At 43.3% G+C, this 25,885-nt stretch overlaps 1 protein-coding gene across 10 annotated transcripts in view; it reads right to left on the bottom strand.

Moving 5' to 3' along the window:
* The window catches only part of Nfia (nuclear factor I/A), a 538,386-nt gene that overhangs the window by 100,333 nt on the left and 412,168 nt on the right, over positions 1-25,885 (bottom strand). For all 10 annotated transcript variants that reach the window (XM_063287182.1, XM_063287181.1, XM_063287183.1 and 7 more), the window contains 2 exons: positions 18,875-18,949; positions 4,045-4,162 (listed from right to left, as the gene is read on the bottom strand). In XM_063287182.1, the coding sequence (XP_063143252.1) occupies positions 4,045-4,162; positions 18,875-18,949 (193 nt within the window). The remainder of the gene's footprint in view (positions 1-4,044; positions 4,163-18,874; positions 18,950-25,885) is intronic.

Raw genomic sequence — 25,885 nt, 5'->3', positions numbered from 1 at the left:
TTAGAGGACTGTGAGTTGGGTGAAATGCCCTGGTGTCCCTCAGACTTGCCTGTTCTGGCTGTAAGACCTGCAGGGATGTGATTATGCTTTCCCCCCCAGGGGAACTGTCCTGCTTTGATTTTTCCAGATTCTTATATAAAGATATTGAGACTTAAAATCTGGATGACCAAGAGGAGTAATTTGAATTTCTTCCCTAATTTGGATCCTACACAACTGACTACATGTTTTACAGTGCTTATGATATCCAAATATAGAACTGAGGAGCATACCAAGATGCAAGAGGTTGTGTTCAGGGTGCATGGGTGCAAGCCGACAGTGCTCTGGGAGCTGCCTATCAACTTCCCAGGATATTTCTGCTTCTCCCGTCGTCCCTAGGCTCCTTTCCTTGCCTTATGTGTGTAGCCAGACACGCCCATTTACATGGGCCAGGATTCAGCCCCAACAGTGACACTATTAGAGAAATTGACTGGCAGAACTCTGCGGTCTTGGGAACCAGAAGTATGGGTGGCATCACCGAAAGTTCTCATCCTCGTTGACAACCGGATAATTCTCCACTTTTTTTAAAAATTAGGACTGGTTTTCGATCTTTAGTGCCTACTCCAGGCTCAGATTGTTTTAAGTGCTCAAACACTGCTGTGTGCACGGGGCAAGGGAGCATCCAAGCATCTACACTCAATGAGATCCGACCTCAGAGGCCAATTCCACTGTGTGTTGCTCCCCCGTTGTTAATATTTTTCTGAGTTCTAAAGATTTGATTTCCTTGGAGTGCTCTAATAGAAATCAGGTATAAGCTGCACTAGGTGGGACACTGTACGGCTAACGTTGACGCCTGAGCTTGCATACGAGGACATTCAGGATGGATCCAGGCTCAGCACCTGAATGATGGGAGTATGGATAGAGGGAGACCAGGATGCAGGAGGGAGGAAGTAGGCACTGCTAGAAACATAGGCCAGGGCCTCCTGAGGCAGCTTACTGACTCTATGAACTGCACATGGGCAGCGCTCTTGACAAAGTTCTTTAGACTAAAACCCCTATCCTTATTTTTACCCAGCTGCTTAATGATCTTAGAGATGCTCATCCTGGAAAAATAGAAACCATAGAGAAAACGCAGATATTTTGCTCACTTTCTTTACTTATTTCTTAAAACCGGTCCTTAATTCTATTTCTTCTATTGCTTGCATCCTACTATGTGAGACCCCTGGGTCTTGCTTGGTACCCACAAGACAATGCAACTCCCCTCACTGAGTGCTCACATAAACCAAGCTGAACATTTCCACTTGTCACTGTGCAGAGCTCCTCTGATTTTTTTCTTTGTGTCCACAGTGCCAAGTAAAACTACTTGGTGCTTACTATCTGCTTCTCATCTGGGAAAGTTAAGACATTGTCAAGGGACATAGAGCCAGATGGGAGGTGAGATAGGCTCATACTGACAATACAGAAACAGTATTCAGACAGTGGCCACTACAGGCCAGCCTGAGGTGGAAATTTGAGACACTGCTTTTCTGGGATCCTGCACTCTGTAGTTCCTGAGTACTAGGGTTTGTAAATTTCAAAGATCTGAATTTGAATTGTGTGTCAGTCTTTACCAGACCTGTCACCCTGGGCAAGTGGCTTGATTACTCTGTGCTCTATTGGGTCCACTGAAGCAAGGGCAGAACAGTTTGTTGGTGACAACTAAGACTCAAGCTAAAAGGACAACTAAAAACATAGAGACAGATTAATGCTAACAGAGCATCATCAAAGTGGCCAGTTGGCAATGGTTTCTGTGTGTGTATCTGGGGTATTCTTCTAGGCATATTTTCTAACTTGTAACAGATAATTCTGTTTAATCTATATATTCCAGGACTCGTTTAAAATCAGTGTAGGGTGGGTAGTGAGATGCCTTGGCAGGTAATATGCTTGCTGAGTAAGCTTGATAACCCAAGTTATCATGGAAGCCCATGTAAACATCAAAGAAGAGAATAAGTTCCCAAAAGTTGTCCTTTGATCTCCAATAGACATCTTTGCAAGTGAATACCTTGTATACCTTCATGTATTCTCTCTTTCCTCTCTCTTCTCTCTCTCTTTCTCTCTCTTTCTCTTTCTCTCTCTCTCTCCTTCCCTCCCTCTCTGTTTCTTTTGTCTCTCTGTCTGTGTCTGTGTCTCTGTATCTGTGTCTCTGTGTCTGTGTCTGTGTCTCTGTGTCTCTGTCTCTGTCTCTCTCTCTCTCTCTCTCTCTCTCACACACACACACACACACACACACACACACACACACACACACACACCTAAATAAAAACATCACAGGAAGAGGATAACAAGAGAAAAATAAACATTACTGAGTTATTAACTACTGATATTTGTAATTAACTGCTTATCAGGACTAGTTATTCACTCGATAGGAGAATGACATTAGCCTCTTTTTTTTTTTTTTGGTTCTTTTTTTCGGAGCTGGGGACCGAACCTAGGGCCTTGCGCTTCCTAGGTAAGCGCTCTACCACTGAGCTAAATCCCCAGCCCTGACATTAGCCCCTTAAATGACAATAATCAGCCCTTCAGCCACATGTCACAACATAAGATCAGAAGCCAGAGCTTGGAAGACATGGAAAGAGAGGTGGTAAGAGACACTGCTCAACAGATGCACGGAATAGTGGTTCACATGCAAAAAACAAGCCGCCCGTGAACTTTTAAATGAAGCACTGCCCACAAATATTTACAAAGCTTTTATTGTTGACCAAGTATACTGTCTTTTCTATCAGTAAACATTCAAAATCCTCCAAGTGTATTAACACCCAAATGTATTCATAACCCCCCTTTTCTGTGATAAGCGCATTTGGGATTCAAGACCTTTGTGTGTGTGTGTGTGTGTGTGTGTGTGTGTGTGTGTGTGTGTGTGTGTGTGTGTGTAGGCGATACTGTAATGCAGTGGGGATGGGAGGCATTGAAACAGTGCTGAAGGTGAAGGTGTAACAGTGTTGGAAATGATAGCTCTATTCGTCTTCAAGCTGACGTCTAAGACACTGTCCATGAGCGTAAGGTAGACGCCCACCAAGGCAAATGTCCACACTCTGGGCGCTATTTTCAATCTCTAATGTTTGCACTTGCTGTGACAGAAGTCACGTGATACGTGTTTTCCTGCAAAGTCCACACGCATGACTGGCGGTCCTCTTCTCCTGCTTTCTTTGTTGTCACGGTCCTGTGCTAAAGCCAATAAGAAAAGGGAAACCACGACTCTGATGGGTGCCTCATCCCTCACCCCTGGCCCAGGTTATCTAGAGAAAGCAGGGTCTTGCAAAGTCCTCTCCAGATGTTGGCTCTGATAACTAAGGGGATCAGGAAGCTTGGTGCTCATGGCAGGTTGTGTTTTCCAGCCCCAGTGTTAGCTTCTAGAGGCCTCCTGGACCACTTAGATCCAAACGATGGCCTCATCCCACCATCTGCCCTGCATGTTTTTATAACTTCATGCGTGGATATCAAATCAATTATATCTTTGGAACTTCTGCAGACTGGATTGGAGAATTTACAGGGCCCAGCCGGCTAAGAAGGTTGTGGGCGGGGTTCTTACTCTGGTGTCAGCAGTGCCTACCTTATGCCAATCAAGCCAGAGCACTCATCTCTTCTATCCCAGAAGTCATCCATTTTCCCCCAAGAATATACTACATTCATTACTGCTCTTATCCATGTCTTTGCTCATCTCTCTCCCAGACCACCATGCCTTTCCTGCCTCCCCTTAAAGCCCTCAGAGTCGAGAGCACCTTACCCTTTAGGACAAGGCCTATTCAAATTATACTTATTTCATGGGATATGATTGAAGTACTTGCTTTTTAAATGTGTATGTGTGTGAGTGTGTGTGTGTATGTGTGTGTGTGTGTGTGTGTGTGTGTGTGTGTGTGTGTGTAATTTGTCTCGTATGTCTGGCCTCCTAATGAGACAGTTTATTGAGGCTGTCTTTTTACCCTCTATTGCTATAGACACATTGCTAAATGTCCAACAGGTACAGTGCTAAACATTAAGGTGTGTCTCCCTCTGTGTTTTAGCCCCCTTCGAGGGTACCAATCCAATTACCTGGTAGAGGATGTGCTGGGTAGAGACCTCCTCATTGCTCCTGGACTCATGCTGTAGTATGAGGAACTTTCCAAATCAGAGAGAGAAAAATTGGGGCCGGTTCCTGCAGCTATTGGTGCTAGAGAGAAAAACAAAATAAACGATGAATTAAGTCTCTGCAAATTCAAGGTGATCAAAAAGCAATGTTAGTGCAGTGTGGAACTCATTTCCTGCTGTATTTATCTGCAATGATTATCCAGAATAGTCACTAATAAACCACCTTTGAAGGCTTATTGACAACAAAAATGGTCTCTACCAAAAAGGCATATTCTTTCCAATGTGTCTTTTACCTTTTTACTTTACTTTAAAAAAAATAGTCACTAAGCTTACAGCATTTAAATGAAAATACCTCTCATATTTCACTGTTAATTTTTTCAAACGACTTCTCCAAATGTTCCCCAGGTCTTCTCACTTTGATCCCAACAGCTTATCTTCAACTGTAATCTGGAATTCTGTTCTGAGTTTTCATGAGTCCCACAAATTCATCCATCTAGGTGCCCATTTCCCATTTCCTGTGATGTAAGCGTTCTCTTACTCTCTTTACTTGGTGGCACACAAACTCTTTCACACATCTGCGCCTGGAGGTCTGTTTTATTTTGTTGTGGTGGTGGTGTGTGTATGTGTGTGTTATTATTATTATTATTTTTTTTGCAAAGAAAGATTCACTGCATACACCTTCATTCCATACTGTCAGTGACAGCAAGAACTATGGCTACAATGGGACCCCTTGGCCCCTTATGTCAAAGTATTTGCTACTCACCCGTATAGAAGATTCTGCCAACTTCTGATTCCATTTCACTAACCTATTATTTTCATAACGTATTCTTTCTGAGCTGTAGCTATCTGTATTTTTATGTCTTCCAGCCTCTGGATGCCTTGTTTACAGTAGCTTAATTATTTTTAAATAAGTTAATAATAATCTACTAATCTTTCAAAACTAAAAATTATATGATGAGACTATCAGTTAAGGTAGTATTTTGAAATGTTATGTGAAAGCAGGACAGTAGTTGTATTCACTAGTGTGGGCCCATTATTAAGCCCATTAACATAGGTAAGTGTATTCAATACACTAATAGTTATCAGGAGAAAAGATAATGAGGGACAAACACTATGAGTCCAGATTTTACTCGCGGAATGATTTGGAAGCACTGCTATTACCAAGAAGAAGGGCTGTAGATCAGAGATACGGCCATCAGCTATGAACATATCACAGGGGAACCTGGTAGACTAAGGTACAGATAGCCAAGAAGCCCGTAGAAATTGGTCTGAGAAGAAGAGGCTCAGGGGAGTAAAAGGGCCTGGGAAAAGGTACCCGTGGAGGATGCTGAAAGGACAGGCAACTGGGAAGAGAGGAGGAATCCTGGGTAGAGTGAATAACCTGGAGATAAGAAAACAGAAACCGTTGACTGGGTTTCTGACAGCTTTGTGTCATAAGACACAGAGTGAAGAAGATATGGCTAACGTAGAGTCATGATGGGTGGCTAACGTTGGGTCATGAAGGATCTGGTATTTCTCTGTAGAAGTACAGATCTGAATCTGAAACATGACAAGTTTGTGAGCCACCGAGGTACTCACATCCCCAGGAGTAGAAGCCACTGCAGTTAGCTTGCCAGTCTCTAAGCATCGTCCCTGCCAGCAGGAGGCGACCAATAAGCACTGGCCGTAAGTTCGGTGGTTGTGGTGAGACAAAGAAGGGCCTGCAGCCCATGGCAACACTACCCTCAATTTTGCATTTATACTCTAGAGAAACCTCTCACTCATGAGAACAGGCTTGGGAGAGAAAGGATGGTTGAAGGATTGCACTAGAAATGTCACTTAAGCAAGAAGATGAAGTAAGGTGGCTTCAAAGGATGGCTGGGAGAAGCCATTGTTGATAATGTGTCACCAGTTCACTGAGACAGGAAGGAGAGCTTCCAGGTTGTTGCCTGGGGGACAGGATGAGTTGTGTAGTTCTGTGAGTAACTCTGGAGTCAGAAGACATGAGAGAATAGAACAATTTCTAAGAGAATACAACGAGTTGGCTACTAGCAACGACTAAATCTCAAGTGTCACTGTCATATAAAGACAATCTCTCCTAAGACATGGAGAACTGAAGCTCAAACATGTGTCTCACTGCTGGGCTTTAAAAGGGAGGGGGCGCTTTGGCTCATCTTGACACAGTGTATCAGGTTCCTGCTCAATAATGCTGCTAGTCATTCTATCATCTGCTTTGGTATTCAATTTATTTGCATAATTTCATCTTTTATTCCACAATACTTTATGTATGGACTGGGCCATTATGCAAGACGGCCCACGTCACTCGTCATTATCGTAGCTACCTGACACATAACATGACGGGTGCTCTTAAGGCCTTGTGCCTCGCGGAGCCTACCATTAGGTGTCCTTGATAATGAGAGAGCATGAAAAGGCCTGTCCATGTCAAATGTGCGAATTTAGATCTCCTTCACAAATTTCAGAGTGGTGTTGAGGCCTCTGCTTGGTGGGAAAGCTTGGTCACCCCGGAGCATAGTGAGGAAGGTGAGATCCCCTGAGGCTGGCTGCTATGAGGAAGGTAAGCAGGAGTGGGAAGGCCTGGGCCGGGCTGAGGGAGGGAATGCTGAGGCATCTGCCACAGTTATGGACATTGGCACTTCCACTAAACACGTCTGGGTTATCTACCCTAGGAAAATGTCCTTTCTTTTGTTATCTTTGTACAATATCAAGGGAGCCAAAATACATGAAGAAAGCTTATGTAAATAGTGTTCTACCTCTATATGGATTTTAAAAATTAACTCAGCCCCCCACACACATTCCTTAACCTGCCCCGTATTGACCTCCAATGATCATGTCATTTGCAGTAATGTGAATTCGGCAAAGGCACCAGATGGCCTGGTCCAGAGTGCTCAATGAACTCAGGGTGAGTGGTTTTAGAGGTTGGCAAACATGTGCATCTCAAATTTTAAAACATCCTTGAGTCAGAAATGAGAATGAGCTTCTGAACCTGGGTTCAATAATCCTAGCGATGTAGAGACCCAAACTGTGTCTTTCTTATGAGGTCCTTGCATCCACACAAGCCCATCACTGTCATTGTGTGCAGCCCGTGCCATGTGTAGGGTCAGGTTAGTAGCATGGTATACTGTGACCAGGAGGAGAGGGCCCACACTTAAGTCCAGGTTTCCTGTCACAATGTCCCTATAAAAGGCACAGTGTGCTCAGGGCCTCCCACCTGGAGAACAGATAGAGTCTTTGGTGAGCAATGAAGACAGACTACCAGAAGGAAACAGTGGGTACCATGTACCGCAGAAGTACTATAGCTGTACATCATAACGACTATGATAAGCATGCAGAACTGGCTCCCAGGACTACGTCGTCATCAGTACGCACCCTTGTGCATTTTCCCATGGGCCAGCTGCCATGCCATGATAAACCCACCATTCCATTTAATACTCACAGTGCCAGCAGGAAGGGACGAAATCAGACTGCCTGACCTTATAGTCATCCAGATCCAAGAACGACTTCTGTATTCCTAAACAGCTCCCTACCCTTTTCGTAGACAGTTGAAGATCAATAATAAGCTTTGACTCAAGGAATTTGTTATCATCCCCACTTACCTCCCTTACATCGGAGTCAAAATGCAACTGTCTTTCTATCCATAAGCATAGAGGAAAAGAGCCCTATTTCTTAAGCAATACTGCAGTTACTGTAGCCTAAGTATCTTCCTCACCAAGGAGGGTTTCTCAAAAGGTTAACTTTGGAAATTGTGCCTTCAGATGTTATTTCTAAGTCATGCATCTTCCCTTCCCCCTCTTTCCTGTCATGAGTAGAATGTACTCTGTGTCATTTCTTAATAAATGGTTTGCTATTAAGACATCATTATAGTAATGTGGGCTATTGGAAGAAAGGGGTTACTTCAGTAGCCAACCCTCTTGATGACCTGCGCTTCTATACACATTAGCAGTTGGATAGGGCTGTGGTTATTGAACTTCTGCCATCCACCAGAGACAATCTGCTCAGGGCTGCATTGCTGGAAAGAGAGAACTATGGGAAAAAATTATCCAAATTTTCAGGCTCCTCTGCCTGGGAGATGGTGGCGCTGGGTTTATGGCTTGTGCGATAAGGGTTGGCAGGGAGTATTATCACAATGTCTACCCATGTGTCCAGCCTACTGCCTGAAGGCACACAGAGGCTGCATTTCATGGGACGCAATGCATGTTTGCAGAGCCCTTTAGTGCCTTAGGCATTGCTCTATATGCTTACAAACAGGAGACAGGATGTAAAACTTCTGCCTTTGAGGGTCTTACATTCTAGGGATCAGTTGTCCCACCCCTACCTCAGGTCTGCATGTCCCCTCCCCAACATACACAAAGGGAAAACAGGGAATAGGAGCCATAAATCCCTTCCAAAGGCCATCAGCACTCAATTTGTAGCTCATAAAATAACTATGAAAAATTAAGACATCTTTTTCTTCCAGTCGTATGACCTACCAAAAATGCTCCCTGCGCATTTGCAGCCTACACCTTATAACTGGGCGCTGGGGGCTCCGACAATAGCACCCGTTCCTTGCCAGAACAATTTCATGTTGTTTTGAATTCCATTGGCAAAGGTCCTATAAGAACGTCCATGTCGCTGCCACAAAAGGGGGGAACATGGGAAAATACTTGTTCTTTCTTCCATCAAAGGCTCGGCTGTAAGACACACAATGCTATGAAAACTGGCGAATCTGGAACCATCGTTAAAGGAAATTAACTTGGAAAGTAATTTATGGCATGAAAATCCAACTCCTTTGTTATCTCCCTTTTACTGTAATATGTTTCCTGAACACTGCCTAAAAGAGAGGGCTTTTAGAAAGGAAGGGGAGAAAAAAAAAGTATAGTAAAATTAACTCATTTTATCAATTTGCGTTCTCTTCCAGAGTTTCCTGACTGTGGCTATGAAGGGCTGTAAAACTGATGAATTTGCATGGAAAAAGAAACCAGTGTAAGTAATTTGTGTAAGAGGTAACATGGACATAGACGGCTATAATTCAGACGCCCTGCAGATAGCAGACCGCTGCAGTGTGCGCAGTTACGGGCAAGAAAAATGACCACGCTGCAGTCAGTCTGACTTGAATGGAAATCAATCATAAAGGTTCTTTCTGTGCGGCTTGTACACCACAGTCTTCAGCGACTCCTTTGGCAAGCAGACTTCTGGTCTGTGAACCCTTTGCTGATCTCCTCTTCCTACCCCTGTTTTTAAAGGAGTGGCCAAGTGCAGGCCGGGAGTGGGGTTTTTCAAACAGGAACATAAAAGGAAGGCACTGAACTAAAACATGGATTTCCCTCGATGCGAAATGAGCTTGCCTGCTATTAAAAGATTTAAGCAATGCTTTTTCTGAAATGTAGCGCTAGGCGCCAAAAGCCAGCAGAATGCTTTTAACCCCACAAAAGGCAGTTGCTAGCATGCACAGACCACCTCCCTCACGCAGCCGTGACTTATGAATACGAGTTAAGGAACCTGTGTGTTTGAGTGTGTTAGTATGCCAGTGTTGGGGGTGTGTGCCCGAGGATAAGAGGAATAGTAAGTGTAGAAATTTTTATTTATGAAAGATGTTTCAGGTTTTATTAAAATAGGCTGAATCCATTGATACTGTGTTATACTCCACTCTGAATGATGAAGGTTTCTGTTTACCAGATAACTACTATAAGTTTAATTTCTAAGCTGGTCCTACTCAGTCACTTTTGTGTATAGAAAAAGTCTTAAAGCTTGAGAAACCCAGGCATAGTCTCTATGGAGAAGAGCCGTCTCCTACTTGCAGATTACATGTGTAACAAATGTTTACCGAATTGAACTAAAAGCATATGAGCATGCTAAGGAAAACAGCAAAGGATTTCTTTCTGCCGATTTTTATTATGTACCAGATAGGGTACATAAAATACAGAATTTTATCCTAGGGTATTCCTATGGCATATAGCAACATTATTCTCATTGCCAAGTGAGGAAATGAAGGCTGATGTTTAGCAAAATGTCCAGGAATAGCATAGGGATTTGATGTCAGGTGTCTCTACATATCAGCTAAAGAGACAGGGGAGCCACATTCCTGCTCCTGTCTTTGCTGTCTCATAATTATGGGGGAGATGGGTCTCACGAGATAAATTGTCACCATAGGTAGCAAGACTGCCGTGCCCCCACCCCTGTTCTCCAGATCTTTAGCATAAGGGAGTTATAGCTACTGCTCTTCTGGATGCAGGGCCTCACATTTGGTCCAGGAGAGTGGCCATGGGGCAGCAAATGATGCTGACTGATGTCTTGCATTAGTGGCTTCTGCCTTTGGGACTGAAATTGATTTTCTGTATTTCAGAGCATCATCTTGTCTTGGCTTTTGGTTGAAGTCAGATGCAGTACCCGTTTAGTATAAGATACAACCTTAGCCATGGGATTCAGTCTTCTTGACAGAGGATAGATTTGAAGGCATAAAAGGTCTTTTTACCACAATGATCTATAACCCACTGAAGGGCTTCTACATATAAGCTCCTTCCCCAAGAGTACACTGGTACTATCTGACCATTAGCTGTATCAAGAGGGAGCCTTCTTAATAACACATTAATTAGTTATATAAACAACAACAACAGCAGCAGCAGCAACAACAACAACAACAAGAACTGCCTAATTTTCCTCCTCCACTTACTGAGAAATCCCAGTGTTAATTATGTACTCCTATTAATCACATTCTGGATGGCACAGCATCCGATGTGTGGTGTGGCTTTGCTGAGTGTTCAGTTAGTCATCCCAGACACGCCTACAGGGCGCCACCAACAGCCTTTCCAATCCATGAAGGCAAACTACAATCGCATATTCCAGACCAAATTCCAATACCTGTGCATCCTTATTGTGGGGCAAAAAGGAGTTCTATAAGGCATTTGGAAATCACAAGAAGGCCTCTTAGCTCCTCCCTAATGTTGCTCACTGGATATTAATATTTGTTCTTAAAGGTGAGCCTTAGGAGCAAATAAAGATTTAGCAAAGAATATATTATCGGTAGTGATCTCTTGAATTTCTGCTCATAAATAGAAACATATTTTTAAAACTTGTAGAATTATGTATCATTTAAAATGCTGGTATGGTTAACCTATTCATAGCTGACCACTTTAAAGTTGGAACATGTCAATGTCAAAACAGGATCTTTGAAAGTCCCACTGTTCATTAAATTCCCATTAGCTGCCCAGGATGCTAGTAGAAATGTGGGGCTTGGCTAAAATCATGAGAAATGGGAATTTTCTAGATTGATGAGTAAGAATAGTACAAGTGTGCTTTATTCTGTCATGGCTGTTACCTGAAGGGACCACCACAATGGCTGTGATAAACCAAGTTCTGGAGCATAATGCTAAAGTTGGTCATTGGTAATTATATACATGAGAATGTTGGCTGACAGTGGTAGGCTTCAGGCTCAGCTCAAGAACACACGGTAGATGATCAAGGGCAAAGGCTTAATCCAGTAACGATCCTGGGAATTACCATTATTGAGCTCTCGCTAATCCAACACGAGGCATCCTATTATTTCACCTCTATGTTCTTGCGAGGTCTCCCCCCGCTTACCACTCAGATTTATGCCCAGCTTATAGCCAGGACTTACTTTAAATATCTTGTATTAAATAAATAATTATAACCCATGAAGGAAACACAGGCAAGAGGCATTATAAATATTGACCGAAGTCCTATAGCTATTATATTTCAAACTTTCGTCCCTATTATAAACCCTGAACCATTTCGTAGCATCCTATAGGCATGTCTGTGTTTGACGGTCTGTGTTAAACACACACTATGTAAGCAGAAATAACTCAGAAAAGACTAGCAGTGGATGGAACTAGAAACAGAGACCATGACGAGTTCGTATGTACATCAAGATGATGTGTGCGTCTTGCAAGGTCTAGTGTCCATCATAAGAGCACTCAGAATCTGGTGAACTTAGCGGACACTTTAGTTGAGGATAGAGATAAAGGGCCCGAACCCAGCGATGAGCAGCTCTAACCAGGACTGGCAGGAGTACGTACTTAACAAAGAGCACAGGGCAGTCATGCACAGTGCTACCTGTTGTCAAAAGCACATTCCCTCTCTCCTTCTAGGTATGACCTGCATAGTCACTCACATACACTGGTCAGGACACATATTCAACACAGGGCACACACATGTGTCATGGTAGGGGGACCAGCTGTGGATAAAGTAGCCTCCGGGTGGGCTCTCCTCTTAGTAGCCCATCCTCTTTTGGTTGGTGAGGAAGGGATGGAACTCAAGGTTAGCCACCCATACACAAATGGTATTCCAGAGAAACAGCAGAAAATCTTAGCACAGTGGGTCCATTCCATTTGCATCCCGCTTTACTATCCCAACTCTCACCGAAAACGAGTCAGGGAAATAAAACCATACGACAAAGAATATTTTTGGAAATAATTCAACTTTAACATTTATTTTAAAATTGTATTGAGTCGTACTGGGAGGAAATCTGTTCCTTAAGCCAGATAGGCTGATAGTTTTTTTTCCTTCCTAAGAGTGTGGCAACATTTATTATTTCCTCTCTGTGTGGGGGCTTGATTAGAACTAGAAAATGAGACATTTCCCATGGTGTAATACATTTAGAATGAAATGGCTTAGATGTGGGAAAAAAAATTTAAGGGGTTGATTAGAATTTTCTATTATATAGCTTATTTAACAGATTTTCTTTTAAAGCTGCATTTTGGACATAGAGATGATTTTTTTTAAAGGCCACCCAACCTATTGTCTACTATACACCAGACCTTCCTTCCAGAGGGGTTGGTGCTGGCTTCTCCACATAAGATGTGTGATGTTCATTTTAAAATTACTAGTAGAGCCTGCTATTGACCATCTAATTATGCCGAGTTCCATTTATAAACATAGCTAACCACTAAGTTTATGGAGACTTTTTGTGCTGCTTTAATAGGATATTGATCGAGAGCATAGTTTGAGTGGCCTGCCATTGAATTGTGTAATGCCAAACAAAGGCAAGGTCACAGTGACGGTCCGTGCTGGGGCTGCAGCATGCGTTTTATCGTCGTCTTTTTGTTTCTTCCTCTAACGTCGAAGCCCAAAGGGCTTCTTGCTTAAAAATATAAATTGTATAAAAAATTAATTTCTGTACCACGGTCATTGTTACTGTGTGCGTTAGCTGAGGAGAGAGCTAGTAGTCTGCCGGCTCGGAGTAGGATGGTTTAAAGTTGTCCTCCTCCAAGGAAGGGAGAAAGAACTGCCACGATTTAAGGGCTAATCCTCAAAAGAGGGGGCACCAGGGACTTCTCACCTGAGACCCACTTCCTCATTAGTCTTTCCAGGTAAGGACAATTTGTATTTTCATGTTTTAGCTTCTCCCTACCAGTGTCTCATTTTTCTCATTGTGCCTTTTAGCTGAGTTAATTCCATCTCACAACTCCCATACATCAGGTTAGATTCGATTCATTGGTTCTTAGGAAACCGCTGGCCTGACAAACCTACGTGCGTGGGCATTGGAAGCCCTACCAAGGACTTGAAAAAGAAGTTTAAAACAAACGGTTTTCGGAACTCCCATGATGATTCCTGTGTGAGAATATCAGCAGTGCACGTTCCCAAGGCAGGAAACAGCCACTAGGGTGCCACCTCATGCCAAGCTGAGGCACAGGCCCTGTTCCATTCACGGCCACTCTCCATTGACAAACAACTCAGGAACCCCCGAAGTCCACCGGGTAGTCAGGCTTTGTGGCAGAGCCAGAGCAATTCATCTGCTGGACTTTAATAGATTCTGCAGCCACGGAGCAGGAACCAGAGCACAGGCCGAGTAGCTGAGAATGGTTTTCACACCCAGAGACTCTAAGGCCGGCCACAGTGTACTGAGAATCCTGGCTTTGCAGAATTCCAGGGCCGTGAAGTCATCTTGAGCCACGAAGTTTACTTAACCCTTGCAGCCAGTTTGGGTGTACAAACCACACTGGCAATCGGAATGGCCAGACCGGAGGCACAATGGCCTGTGTGTGTATCTGTGGTTTTTTACTCTTTCCCACTGAGGCCTTTAAGGTTTCAGAATCTCTCCAGCAACTTCAAGGAAAACAGTCAGCACTTTAGAAGGAAATGAGCAGGAGTGGAGTTTGGGGCAGAACTTTTTCGAGTTCACACCAGGAGGGACATTTGGCAGCCTCAGAGCACATACTCTGAGGAAACGCCTGGCACAAAATAAACAAGAGTGGGCTTGACAGAGAGCCCTTGAAGCAGTGACATTCAGCAGCCAGCAGAATGGGCTCTCCTTGGCAGCTCCTGGGAGGGGCCAATGTGGAAATGCCTGTAGAGGGCTTTGTGTAATAAAGCACCATCTCAACAGATGGCTCCTGTCTCCTCCTTCACGGGATTATGCTAAAACAACCTCACTGATTTGGAACCATAGTCGCTCCTGGGAGCCTCTCCCCTGTACTGAATTCTTCTTTTTCTCTGGCCCAGCGTGCAGTGGTCTGTGTTTTCTCCCTCTTGTGGAACAAGGTAATAAATAACTAGAAGTGTTTTCAGATGGCCCTGCCACGTGTGGAGACGGACAACAGAACAAATCCATACTCTCAGCTCCAGCGTTTCCGTTACTACAGCTCCCAAACGTTAGATGATAACAGTGAAAACTTTAAGGGTGTTAGCAGGAGACAAGGGTGAAGGAATTCATGGCTTCCCACAGCTCTCCTGGGTCAGTTGGAGTCCTGAGTCCAGCAGTTCCTTGCATCTGATCCAAGCATTTATTGTCCAGCAGCCTGACTGTCTAGTCTGACTCTCACCTAGGAATTTGTGAGGCTGAGTTTCATTGCCACCTTGGAGGTGGCACTATCCTAGACAACAACATCAGCATAGCTATTTCAGTGACTCTTCATCTGCAGATACTGAAATAGCACTCACTACTCTAGCACGGTTAGAACCTCGCTGGAATCCTGGGGGAAGTAAATATTTTCACTATCACATGTAGAAGGCCAACACTATGTATCTGGAAAGAGAAACAGTTTAAGACAAGGGTATCGTTTCTGAGTAATATGAAGTCTCCACACTGTATGAGGCCACAACCTGCTGTAATTGTGATGAGGTCGAAGAATAGGCTGGGACGCCAAGGAACAAATTCAGAGGGATTAAGGAAGTCTGATATTAGGGCCAGTAAAATATCCACACGAGGGACAAAACAACAGACAGATCCAAGAGGGGTGTGTGTGTGTGTAGTTTGAAAAGGCAAAGCACAGTGCTTTCATGGCAATGAGATGACCCTGCTTAATACATAATAGTAGACATGTGCCCTTACACATTTGTGGAGACACTTAGAATAAGTAACAGCAACAAAAGCACAAGAGTAAACCCTAATGCAAATTATGGGGTTTAATTAATAATTGTGTGCCAATACTGGCTCACCAACAGTAAGAATTCCAGCATACTACCCACAGTTGTTAATAACCAGGGTCTGGTTAGAGTTGGTGCATAAGAGACCCTGTGTTTTGCTATCTGAAAATCATAAACCCAAAGAACTGCTTTAATACATGGCTTTTTCCAGGACTGGTGATGTAGCTAATTGGTATGGGATTTTTCTATCATGTTGAGACCTGGGTTCGATATATAGCACCACCAGAATTAACAATATCAAGTCTACTATTTGAAAACAAAACCACACTGACAATGAATCTAGGGAAAATATAATTGTGTACTTTACTTGTTCCATTTTGCATTTTAGCAATCCTTCAAAAACGTATGCCAGATGTAAAATCATCACCCCCAACAAGAAATGCACAACCAATCAAAGCCCAGAAACCAATGGTCTACCTTACTCTATGATAGAGTTAGAGAAGTAATCACAACAAAGGCCTGCAGGAGAGATGCTCTTTGTCTTTGAGTTCCACAGCATCCTTTATCTCTGTAAAGGGACGCTGGCCCAGCCACAGGAGTGCCAAGTGAAGCAGTGCCTACATGTCTAGCACCAAGTACAAGATGTGCACTTGGTAAATTCTCACTCACAGAATCTTTAATATTCAAATTTAACACGCAGGGCCTTAATAATCCATTGCCACTTAGCTTATTTCTATTTCAAGGATGCAGAATGTTCCTCATCCCTATTTATCTGCAATAAATACCCATACGGTCCTAAAACAGACCTTACAGGAAGAGGAGGAGCAACGCGGTTCTGGGAGGAATGGACCTAGACTCAACTTTGTGCAGTTTGGGTGGTATGCTTTGCTGGGTACTTTTTGTTGGCCTAACATAAATTATGAAACTGGAAGCCATGAAGCTGAAGAGTTGCCTCCAGGAGATTGGCCCGAGGACCTGTCATAGGGCATTTTATTGATAATGACTGATGTGGGTGGGACACACCCACCATGAGAGGGATCAATCACTTCTGGGCAAGTATTCCTGGATTATCTAAGAAAGCAGGCTGAGCAAGTCCGTAAGCAGCACTCCTCTGTGGTCTCTGCCTCAGTTCCTGACTATAGAGTGTGACCAGTAAGCTAATGAACGCTTTCCTCTCTTATGTTGCTTTTGGCCAGTGTTTCATCATAGGAACAGAAGTCTAACTAGGGCATATGCCTCTGAGAAAGGCTTTTGGGCAGAGGGGAAGAGCTTGGCAATCCCTATTGCAGGAGCCAAGGCAGTCTATAAAATAAACCTTGACAAACTTAGATTAAAGATCTACAAGGAAGAGAGGGTCTCTGGCATGTAGTTGACTGGTTTGGCCTGAAGTCATGGTTTAGCTGATGCAGCCCAGTCCTGCTCTTACCAAACAGTGGCAGTCAGCACAAGGCCATGTGTGAGTGAGTTCTGGAGTGATTGCACAGCAGTGTGCAGAATGGGAGAGCACTGAGAAGCTGACGGACACTTACGATGCCAGGCCTTTGCTAACCAGCCCCCACAGGCACAGGAAACAATCAGACACTCTGCAACCTTAGCCCCCAGGGTAGGCATCCCTTCTGGCAGTCCTGAAGGAACATGTAGGATTCACTTGGCAATCATGCTGCCTTAGACTGAGTGGAGGTCTAATCCATCTTAAACATAAGACCTGAAAGGAAAATGAGCGAAGGGAGGAAGGGCAAGAGGCCGGGGCTGGTTCTGAGCTGTCTGGCCTCTTACAACCCCCAGACCTTGGAAGTCTGCTGGTAATGAAGACTAATGCAAGCTTCTGAGTGGCACAGGCAGAACAAAACAGGGTAGAGCTCTCATCTTAGAGTAAAATGGATTTTTTTAAAAAATCAAGACTCTGCTTGGATCTCAATAAAGCCTCAATAAATATACTTCTCTCTAATGCCTCTATGACTGGACATACTGTGATAAGACATATTCTTTATTATTAGTAAGATTATAAGAAAAATATAGACTACTGACCACCTTCTGTACATATGCACTGTTATCTGTCTATGGCCAGTAACTGGCTAATCAACCATGCACTAACCAGGAAGGCATACACCTAGTCATCTAGTTCCCCCTCAGTGAGTACTTTGGGACACCCTTCATAATACAGCCAAATTATTCCCACTGCAGGCCATCACCAGCTACTCCTATTGCTTCTCCATGAGGACTCTGCCACAGCTACCCAGGAGTACTTCACCATCAATGGCAGCTTCCCTGACTGTCAGAACTCTAGCGTGCACAGTTGCCTTCCCATCACTTAACTCCCCTGAGTTAGCCTCCGAGTATAGATTGTGCAACTTAGAGTACAGCTAAGACACGTAGCCAAGTACAGTAGTTGAACCACTTACTGTTTGACTTAGGACAAATGACTTCAGCTAAGGAAAAAGGATCCTAAGGTTAGCTCACCTGTAACCTTAGAGTTTGTTGCAAGGATCAACCAATGATGCTCCTCCCTCCAAGGACTAGCACAGTGCTTAGCCAATAGAAAATGTTCAAGAACACCTGGATTTTCCTCTAGTCCCATATTGTATCCTATTCTTTTGGACACTAAAGATTCTTCCAGACTGTGATGACTGAAACAAGACCGGAAAGAATCCCGGCTTGGAAGAACAGGCTGGCTTGACTTTTGTGGCATCTCTCACAGCCCATTGGTTTACTTGGGCATCCTCGAAAGCCTAGAACACATAAAATATGGGCTACAAATTCCATTTCGTTCTGTAAAGAACTTGATGCTGCCTAAAGATCATGTTTAACAATATAAATTTACCGACCTTTAAGCAGATAAGAGTAAAATTTTAATATCTGATGTTTAATTTCACTTTTAAATTGAGACTAAGAGCAGGTGGTCACTGTAGGGATGCTTTCAAAACAGAGACGTTCTGGAAGAAGGGCAACTGTGTGTGTGAGGTGACTGGGCTGTCGGGGAGAAGAGACAGAGGCGTAGACAGCCGGACTCCCATGCTTCTTGCACTATTTGGGCTGTGCCATAACAAACACACAATCAATGGGCCTTTGATCAACAGAACTGGGCCGTGGCATGAACTCTTCCATCACCACTGTAGTTGCTATCGACAAGCTGGTAATGACCATGCTGTAATGCGCCACTCATACTGAGAGCATTAGCATTGCTTAAAGGTCAGAAGCAAAGTCTCTTCAGGGCAGAATTCCTCAGAAACCAGAGGGAAGACTCGAGATCTTCCAAAGCCAAGTTCACACTATGTACCCAGGACTACGTGAGACATTCAGCATTGGCCATTACCATAATGCCTCACATTACAATTCTTAATTATTCCTAGCTCAGAGATACTGGCTTTTAAACAAACCAGTTGGTATAGCTCTTCTAAGGAGAACAAAAGGGGTGTTGCAAAAGTGTTAAATTCCTATGAGAAGAAACAGCGACTGAAGGCAAATTTGGATCAAATCAGAGTAAAACGATACTTACTTTGTGACACTCTTACTAGCTCAGTCACACTGAAAACACCTGATGTGACGAAGCTGTCCTGGAAGCCCAAATGTCCTGTGGAAACAAAAACAGAAGAAAGCCAACTGTCATAAAGAGAAAACACAAAATGACACAGGTATAAATAGTCATCAAGCTGTGATGGAGCATGTGAGGCCTAAGAGCTATGATGGAGCACATGAGGCCTAACACACACCTGGTTCCCTCTGTGCTCCCATGGGGGCGGGGGCAGTCATTTGGTAACAGACATAGCCTTTGGGTTGGGTCTGGAGACTGTGGATTTTTTTTTTTGAGATGCTTAAAAAAATTGAGCAGGAAGTCTGAAACAAAAGATAAAAAAAATACAGAAAGGGGCTGGAGAGATGGCTCAGTGGTTAAAAGCACTGACTGTAGTCTATGGGGGGAGGGCGGCAATGGTGGGAGGGTTGGGAGGGGAACACCCATAAGGAAGGGGAGGGGGGAGGGGGATGTTTGCCCGGAAACCGGGAAAGGGAATAACACTCGAAATGTATATAAGAAATACTCAAGTTAATAAAAAAAAAAAAAAAAAAGAGAAAAAAAAAAAAAAAAAAGCACTGACTGCTCTTCCAGAGGTCCTTAGTTCAAATCCCCAGCAACCACATGGTGGCTCACAACCATCTGTAATGAGATCTGATGCGCTCTTCTGCTGTATCTGAAGATAGCAGCAGTGTACTCATATAAATACAATAAATAAATCTAAAAAAATACTGAAAGAGGAGAGGAGAGGAGAGGAGAGGAGAGGAGAGGAGAGGAGAGGAGAGGACACAGTGTAGACCCAGAATCCCTGGGAATCAACCAGGATAGCCAAGCTCCGATGATGCTTCGAGACACTCACCACAGAAGTGTCTGGTCAGGTTTAGTTGCCTGTTCATTTAAATCTAATGAGGGGTGAAGATACTCCCTGCTTTTCTAGTGATTCTACAGAGGGGACTTTGGAAAAGCCGAACAGGAAATAAAAATTCAGTTTTCAAAATATAGGAACAAATTGGTTTGTACACAAACACAAAATTGTATTTGTTTAGAGAAAAGTAGCTTTTGTGTTAGTCAAATGCATAAACGGTTCAAAGTTGTTTCATTCTTGAATTTTATGTTTGCTCAATTTTAGCTGAATATAGTGACTTTTTTCTCTAGAACATCTGACTCTGTATCTATGTAGAGACCTTGTACAACTTCGTGGCGTATTCAGAACGGTTTACTGCGAATGGCCAGGGGTGCACAGTCTAAGGTGCTTTCTATTCCTGTGCCTACAGCTTTGACTCTGTGTATCCTACAAGGCACATTCCACTGGGTGGATTTGTCTGTGAAGCCAATTTAATCTTTACCTGCTTTAAAGTGAGATGCACGGGAGAAAGTGTTAACTGAAGAGATTAAAAAAAAAAAAGAAACAAAAACAAACAAACAACCCCCCCCCACAAACTACTGTTCTTTGCAATAAGACACATACCTTAAGCCATTTGACATGAGAAAAGGGAAATCTGAATGCACAGATACCATAAGTAAGATGTCCTTGCTTCATAAAGTCTATATTTCATTCGTTGTTGAGGGGCAGAAGACTGCCGTGCGTCAGAGCATGCGTACCAGAAAGCTTACTAGATGCCACATACAGAGTGTACAGAAGCAGCTATGTGTCAGAGGGTCATTAGTGTCTGTGAGCTCTTTCCTTTCACTATAAAACAGTTTTGAATAAAGAAGTTTTCTTCCTGAGTTTTAAATTTTCCAGTTAACTCTGATATAGCACACAATATCTATGGTACTAAAAGTAGTTCTAAATATTAGGATATACAGCAACCATAACCTGGTGTTTAAAATGAAACAGCAAAGGTTCACCTTAGAAGTTCTTAAGGACTTTTACTTATCAAAGCAACCAACAATTGGGTATCTATCTGGGGACTCTTGTTCGGTAAGAGGTACTGTCTCTTGGATTAAGAGAACCAAGAAGCAAAAACTTAAACAAATAAATAAAAAACTCCCTTAAAGAGGTCTTGTCAAAACAGATCATAACATTTCTATTTTACTGGGCGCCATTAAGATCGCATTTATCCCACAGACCATAACAAAGGAAACCCGGCCTCAGTGCACGGGAGTGCGGGCTCAGTGCACACAACAGCCAGAAAATCGAAGTGGAATGGGAAACACAGTTTTCGAGCATCTCTCTTTGTCCCACAAGTTACGGGCTGACGCTTGCTTGAATGTCAAACCCTGAAAGCCTATATTTTAAGAAAAGACGCATTTCTGAACTGAGTAAATATAAACACAGACCACCCCAAATTCTGCCACCCCAAAGTGAGTCTGTCTTGATGAAGACTGGTTTGGGGGAGAGGGACCTTAGGTGTCACTTTCTGAGTAAATGAATTGTGGAAACTATATTTATATTTAATTTGCTCACTACCGGAATCTCTATACCTCAAAGTAGCAAGTGAATATCTGTGAATAAACAGATAAGTGGACCTTTTAACTGAGGATGCTCAAATTGTTTCCTTCTGCTAAGGTCTCTTCTGGGTTCCAAATATTTAAATTAAGCACCTACTGGACATTCTCTCCAGACATCTCATAGGTAGCCTTAGATCCAATACACCCAAAGTACTCATCTTTCTGTGTTTTGGTGGCATCCTTACTCTGGCTTTATACAATTACCTAATCCCATGTGTCCACACATTGATTCAGCTTCTGGTCTACATTCTTCCACCATGCATGGTTCCACATTCTCGTGATCGAGGTGAGGGCATCCCTGGTTCTAACCACCATGACAGAGAGTCTTCAAATAATTTCTTGTCTACTATCCATTGATTCATTTTGGTACCCTCAAGAATCCATTCTCTAATCTGAAGTAAGAACCTTCTCAATGGCAGGAAGATCTGACCAGTCGCTCTCTTAAGACATTTACTGAGTGGCTAACACAGGCCAGGTGCTGTGCTAGACCTGGGTCCCTAATTTCAGAGTCTACAGTTTAACCACAGAGACAGCTAAAACAGTTTAACATAGATTAGTGGGGGGGGGATCACAAACAGTCTAAGTGACAGGAAGAGAACTCACAGCAAGAGCATTAGGAAGGACCGTGAGGGAAAATCTTTCCTAAGAGGCTGTCTGAAGCGTTTTGAGAAGACAACTGCGACAGAAAGCAGATGACATCTTTGGCAGATGAGCAAAGGCTTTGAGGTAGAGAGGGCGGCAGGTGCAGAGCGCGCCGAGATACATCCGATGCACTCAGAGCACACTGGCCTATTAGAAACCTTGCACGAGTCCCACATGGGTAGCGTCAACTCCTCTTGTGGGTTCATCATCCCTCACTTGTCCCTCAGGACCAAGCTCTCCTGATACCTCTGCCAACAGTCTGCCCTAACAGACCTCACTTATGGAAGAACTCCGTTCTCTGTTTTCAGCACTGACCCATGTGCTGGGCATGGCTCTAATACAGTAGCTGGCACACAAGATGGCCAGTCCCCTTTGCTCATGTTGAGTGTGCCCCCTTTTGAGCTGGCAGAGTCTGTTCTGTCATTGTTGCTCCAGCTCGAGGGAAGGTACTTGTCAAGCATGAAGTACTCTAGAGAGACTCTGAATGAGCAAAACTCAAACTGGCCTCTTTTTTTTTTTGAATAAAAACAGTTACAGAATGTGTTTGTTTCTCAAATGTTTGGTAATAAGGTTAAAATAAACCAAACCCTAGAAACTAAATCATACAAAGAAAGCCAAGCCGTTCACATTTATCCCTTCCAAGAGGACCAGCACAGGAAAAAAATTCCATGTGGCTTCTGCTGGAGAGGGTACCATTGACATCTCTGCTAAGAAATGCCTGAGTATGCATTATGGTTTTCATTCTGGTCCACTGTCTAGGAGAGCAAACACAAAGTAGAGGCAAAGAGCAGAATTGTTCAATGGACATTGACTCCTGCCCCCAAGAAGTCCAGTCTCAGACTTAAACTAGGATCATGATGGCTGAGAATATCACTGCAAAGATCATTCGCCCTTCTCTCAGAAGCCTGTGTCTCTGGGCGAAGCAGGTGAGAGTGTGAAGGAAGGTTTGAGAGTCAAACCATGAAAACAAAGGACGTGTGTATTTCACATGCTCTCGTGGTAGCACAACTCTCTTCCCAGCATAACTGAATTATCAGATGGATTGTATTTATAATTTGTCCCTGACAGACATAAGGGTTGGGAAAACACTGGTAGATGACAGGAAGCCTCAGAAGTGACAGAAGGAGTGAGGTGTGGGCATAGTTACAGGCAACCTGAGAAGCTTAAGCTCTCGGTCACTCTCACAACTGAGTCATGGCGATGGCTTGTGAGGAAACGACGCTGATCAGGCCGCTCAACTTGATTGCAAGATGAAGAAGAAGAAGTAGAAACAGAAACCAAAGTTTAAGTGGTTTGAAATTCCGATGTGATGAACATTAAGGATCTCTGTAAACTCTGGAACCGAGTGAGTTCAGTAAATTCCAGAAAGGTTTCGAGGTCTCTATTTTGAACAGGGGCCCTTAGAAATTACTAGAAAACCCAGACCCTGTCAAGTATGCCTGAGATGCATGCAGACTGCTCAATGATCTGCCTCAAAGTTCTAAACTGAGTTCAGAACCGAATAGGAGATTCGAATAGGAGCGGGTCTCTTTTCTTTTTTACATAAGATAGCTACTGTACATTTGTTCAGTGAATTCCCAAGTACAGCATAGGTTTCATAGAGCTCAGAGTCAGCCATTCTCAGTGTGAGAGGAGGAGCCTTTCTGGAGAGACTGTATGTAAAGAGGAACTCTTTCATGACTTCTTAGAAGCAGTGGTTCTTTTACCTCAATAACGTTAGCAATTATTTCAGAAAACCCCATTCTCTGGAAACCAAACCTCATTTTATGAGAGGACTGAATATCCATCTACCTTTGAATGTTAAGGCAGGGCAGGAAAAGCTAGATTTGGTGAGATGTGGCAAACCTGCTGAACTGCCTAGATGTTGAGGAAGAGAGCCAAGGACATGTCATTTTTTAGGGCTAGCCATCAGAGAAAGCTGACTGTCTCCACACAGGGAAGTCTGTATCCGAGGAGGACACAGTGAGACTGTATACAAGACTAGGTGTTTCTCAAATTCAGAGAGCAAGGCGCTCCCTGTCCTGAGTTATTAGATCTCATTCGGTTATGGATGTAAGTTGACTGCAGTGCACCGACAAATTCATATGATGATTTCCATTTTTTCCTCTTCTTAGTAGTTGAGTCTCCACCATTAGTAAATCACAGGCTGAGAAAGGAGCCTTTCTGGGACCTGTTTCTCAGCCTCTGAGAAGGAAGAGGGTCCCTTATTTCCACCTTATCCTTATTCCAGCAGAAGTCTGGGTGTCTTGGAACATGCAGCCACTGTACTAGTTTTTCAGAGGCCACTAGTTGTGTAAAGAAACCTCCTCCCTGGGGTTCACTTCCTTCTTCTGATCGCATAACAAGCCTACAAGTGCTTGTGGGATACACCTGTATGTATTTCATATGTGTTCAATAAATAAGGCTGAGTTAAACCTGACTTTGGCCAAAAGGCCAGAAATTAATAAGGTGAAGTTATGAAGGATTTCTATTCCACGTGACTTAGGCCACTCGCCCCCCACTTCATTGACATCATCTCTGACCTCTGTCAATAAACCAAAAGGTCATTGTTGTAGCTTACAAACTTAGATCGTCAGAGGGCTCAGCACCACCCCCCTTTATCGGTGCCCTATTTGTTCAATGACTTAGATAGCCTTACTTCGTGGGTTCCAACTGCAGCATGGTAATTACCATGTTATTATTGACATAGCAATATCTACTTCTGTCCTCAATTAGGGTATCTCAGAAAACAGGGCTTTAAGGAGCTAAACAGAGGTGTTTATTTCTATGAGTTCAAATAAGGATGAATTCTAACTTTAGCATAATTTATATTATGACTTATATTTTATATGATAAGTTGCATCATAACTAATTTCTTTGCCATTCACTGGAGAAGTCTGTGATATTTCTGGGCTCTGGAAAAATCCCTTGTATTAAAAATATAAAGAATTCATATATTTATTTGTAAAGACACAAAATTATACAACATATTATTTTCTGTTGAAAGTAATGTATTTGAAACAAACCAAGGCGTATTATATTTGCTGTAGTAACTTCGCATGTACACAGGCCATAACTAACTGACTTTTCCCTTCTGAATCTGAAGTGTCAAAAATTGGGGCTCGCTGACCAGTTCCAGTCTGCAAACATCTGCTCTACCAGCATGCTCTGGCTTTTGTCGTATTTGAAATGGGGCAACTGTACTTGGACATGAACTTTTGGGTTTACCACACTCCCTGGACTTTTCTATCATACACATCTGCTCAGGCAGACAGACTGTAAGGCCTTGTAGGCATATGTACTTGTGATGCCTGGTATCAGCTTCCTAGCTCATTACTAGCCTAGTAGAGGAAGGACAGCGTATGACCGGTAGGTTCCATCTAAAAGCCACTGCTATTTCATGACTCGAGACTATACACTTAGAGTCCTTAGCCACATGGTTAAAGCCTCTCAGAGAATCCCCTTTAGGCTTTAGTTTCCAATATGACCCAAATGTACACTCTCTTTGCTGTGAGCAAAAGTGGCTTGCTTGCTACTCTTTGATACATTCTTCTCCACACTGGGAGCCCCTATCAGTGTTCATCAGAGTGTGTTATGGAGAACAGCCCCCTGGAATGCTCTAGCAGAAATAGAAACAATGGCAAAATATCTATAAACCAAAAGACTGCCCAGGAAACTGAAGGTGGAGAACACTATTAAATCCACAAGGAACATTTACAACCCAAAGTCTCTATTTCTTGAATAAACTTCCTTCCTAAGCTTGGGCTTACTATTTTGCAGTCAAATGGCAGGGGTAGGATTTATTTGGGGCTGATGTTTGTCTATAAGGACATGGTGAACACCACCCCTCCCCATCTCTCCCTCACAGGAGTCATGCGCTAAGGGGAACCTGGAACCTGACCGAACGTTGTCACTTCAGGA

This window comes from Rattus norvegicus, chromosome 5 (genome assembly GCF_036323735.1).
Source record: "Rattus norvegicus strain BN/NHsdMcwi chromosome 5, GRCr8, whole genome shotgun sequence".
In the NCBI taxonomy this organism is placed as follows: domain Eukaryota; kingdom Metazoa; phylum Chordata; class Mammalia; order Rodentia; family Muridae; genus Rattus; species Rattus norvegicus.
The sequence above is the reverse complement of the archived record's forward strand: the minus strand, read 5'-3'. Positions and strand labels throughout refer to the sequence as shown.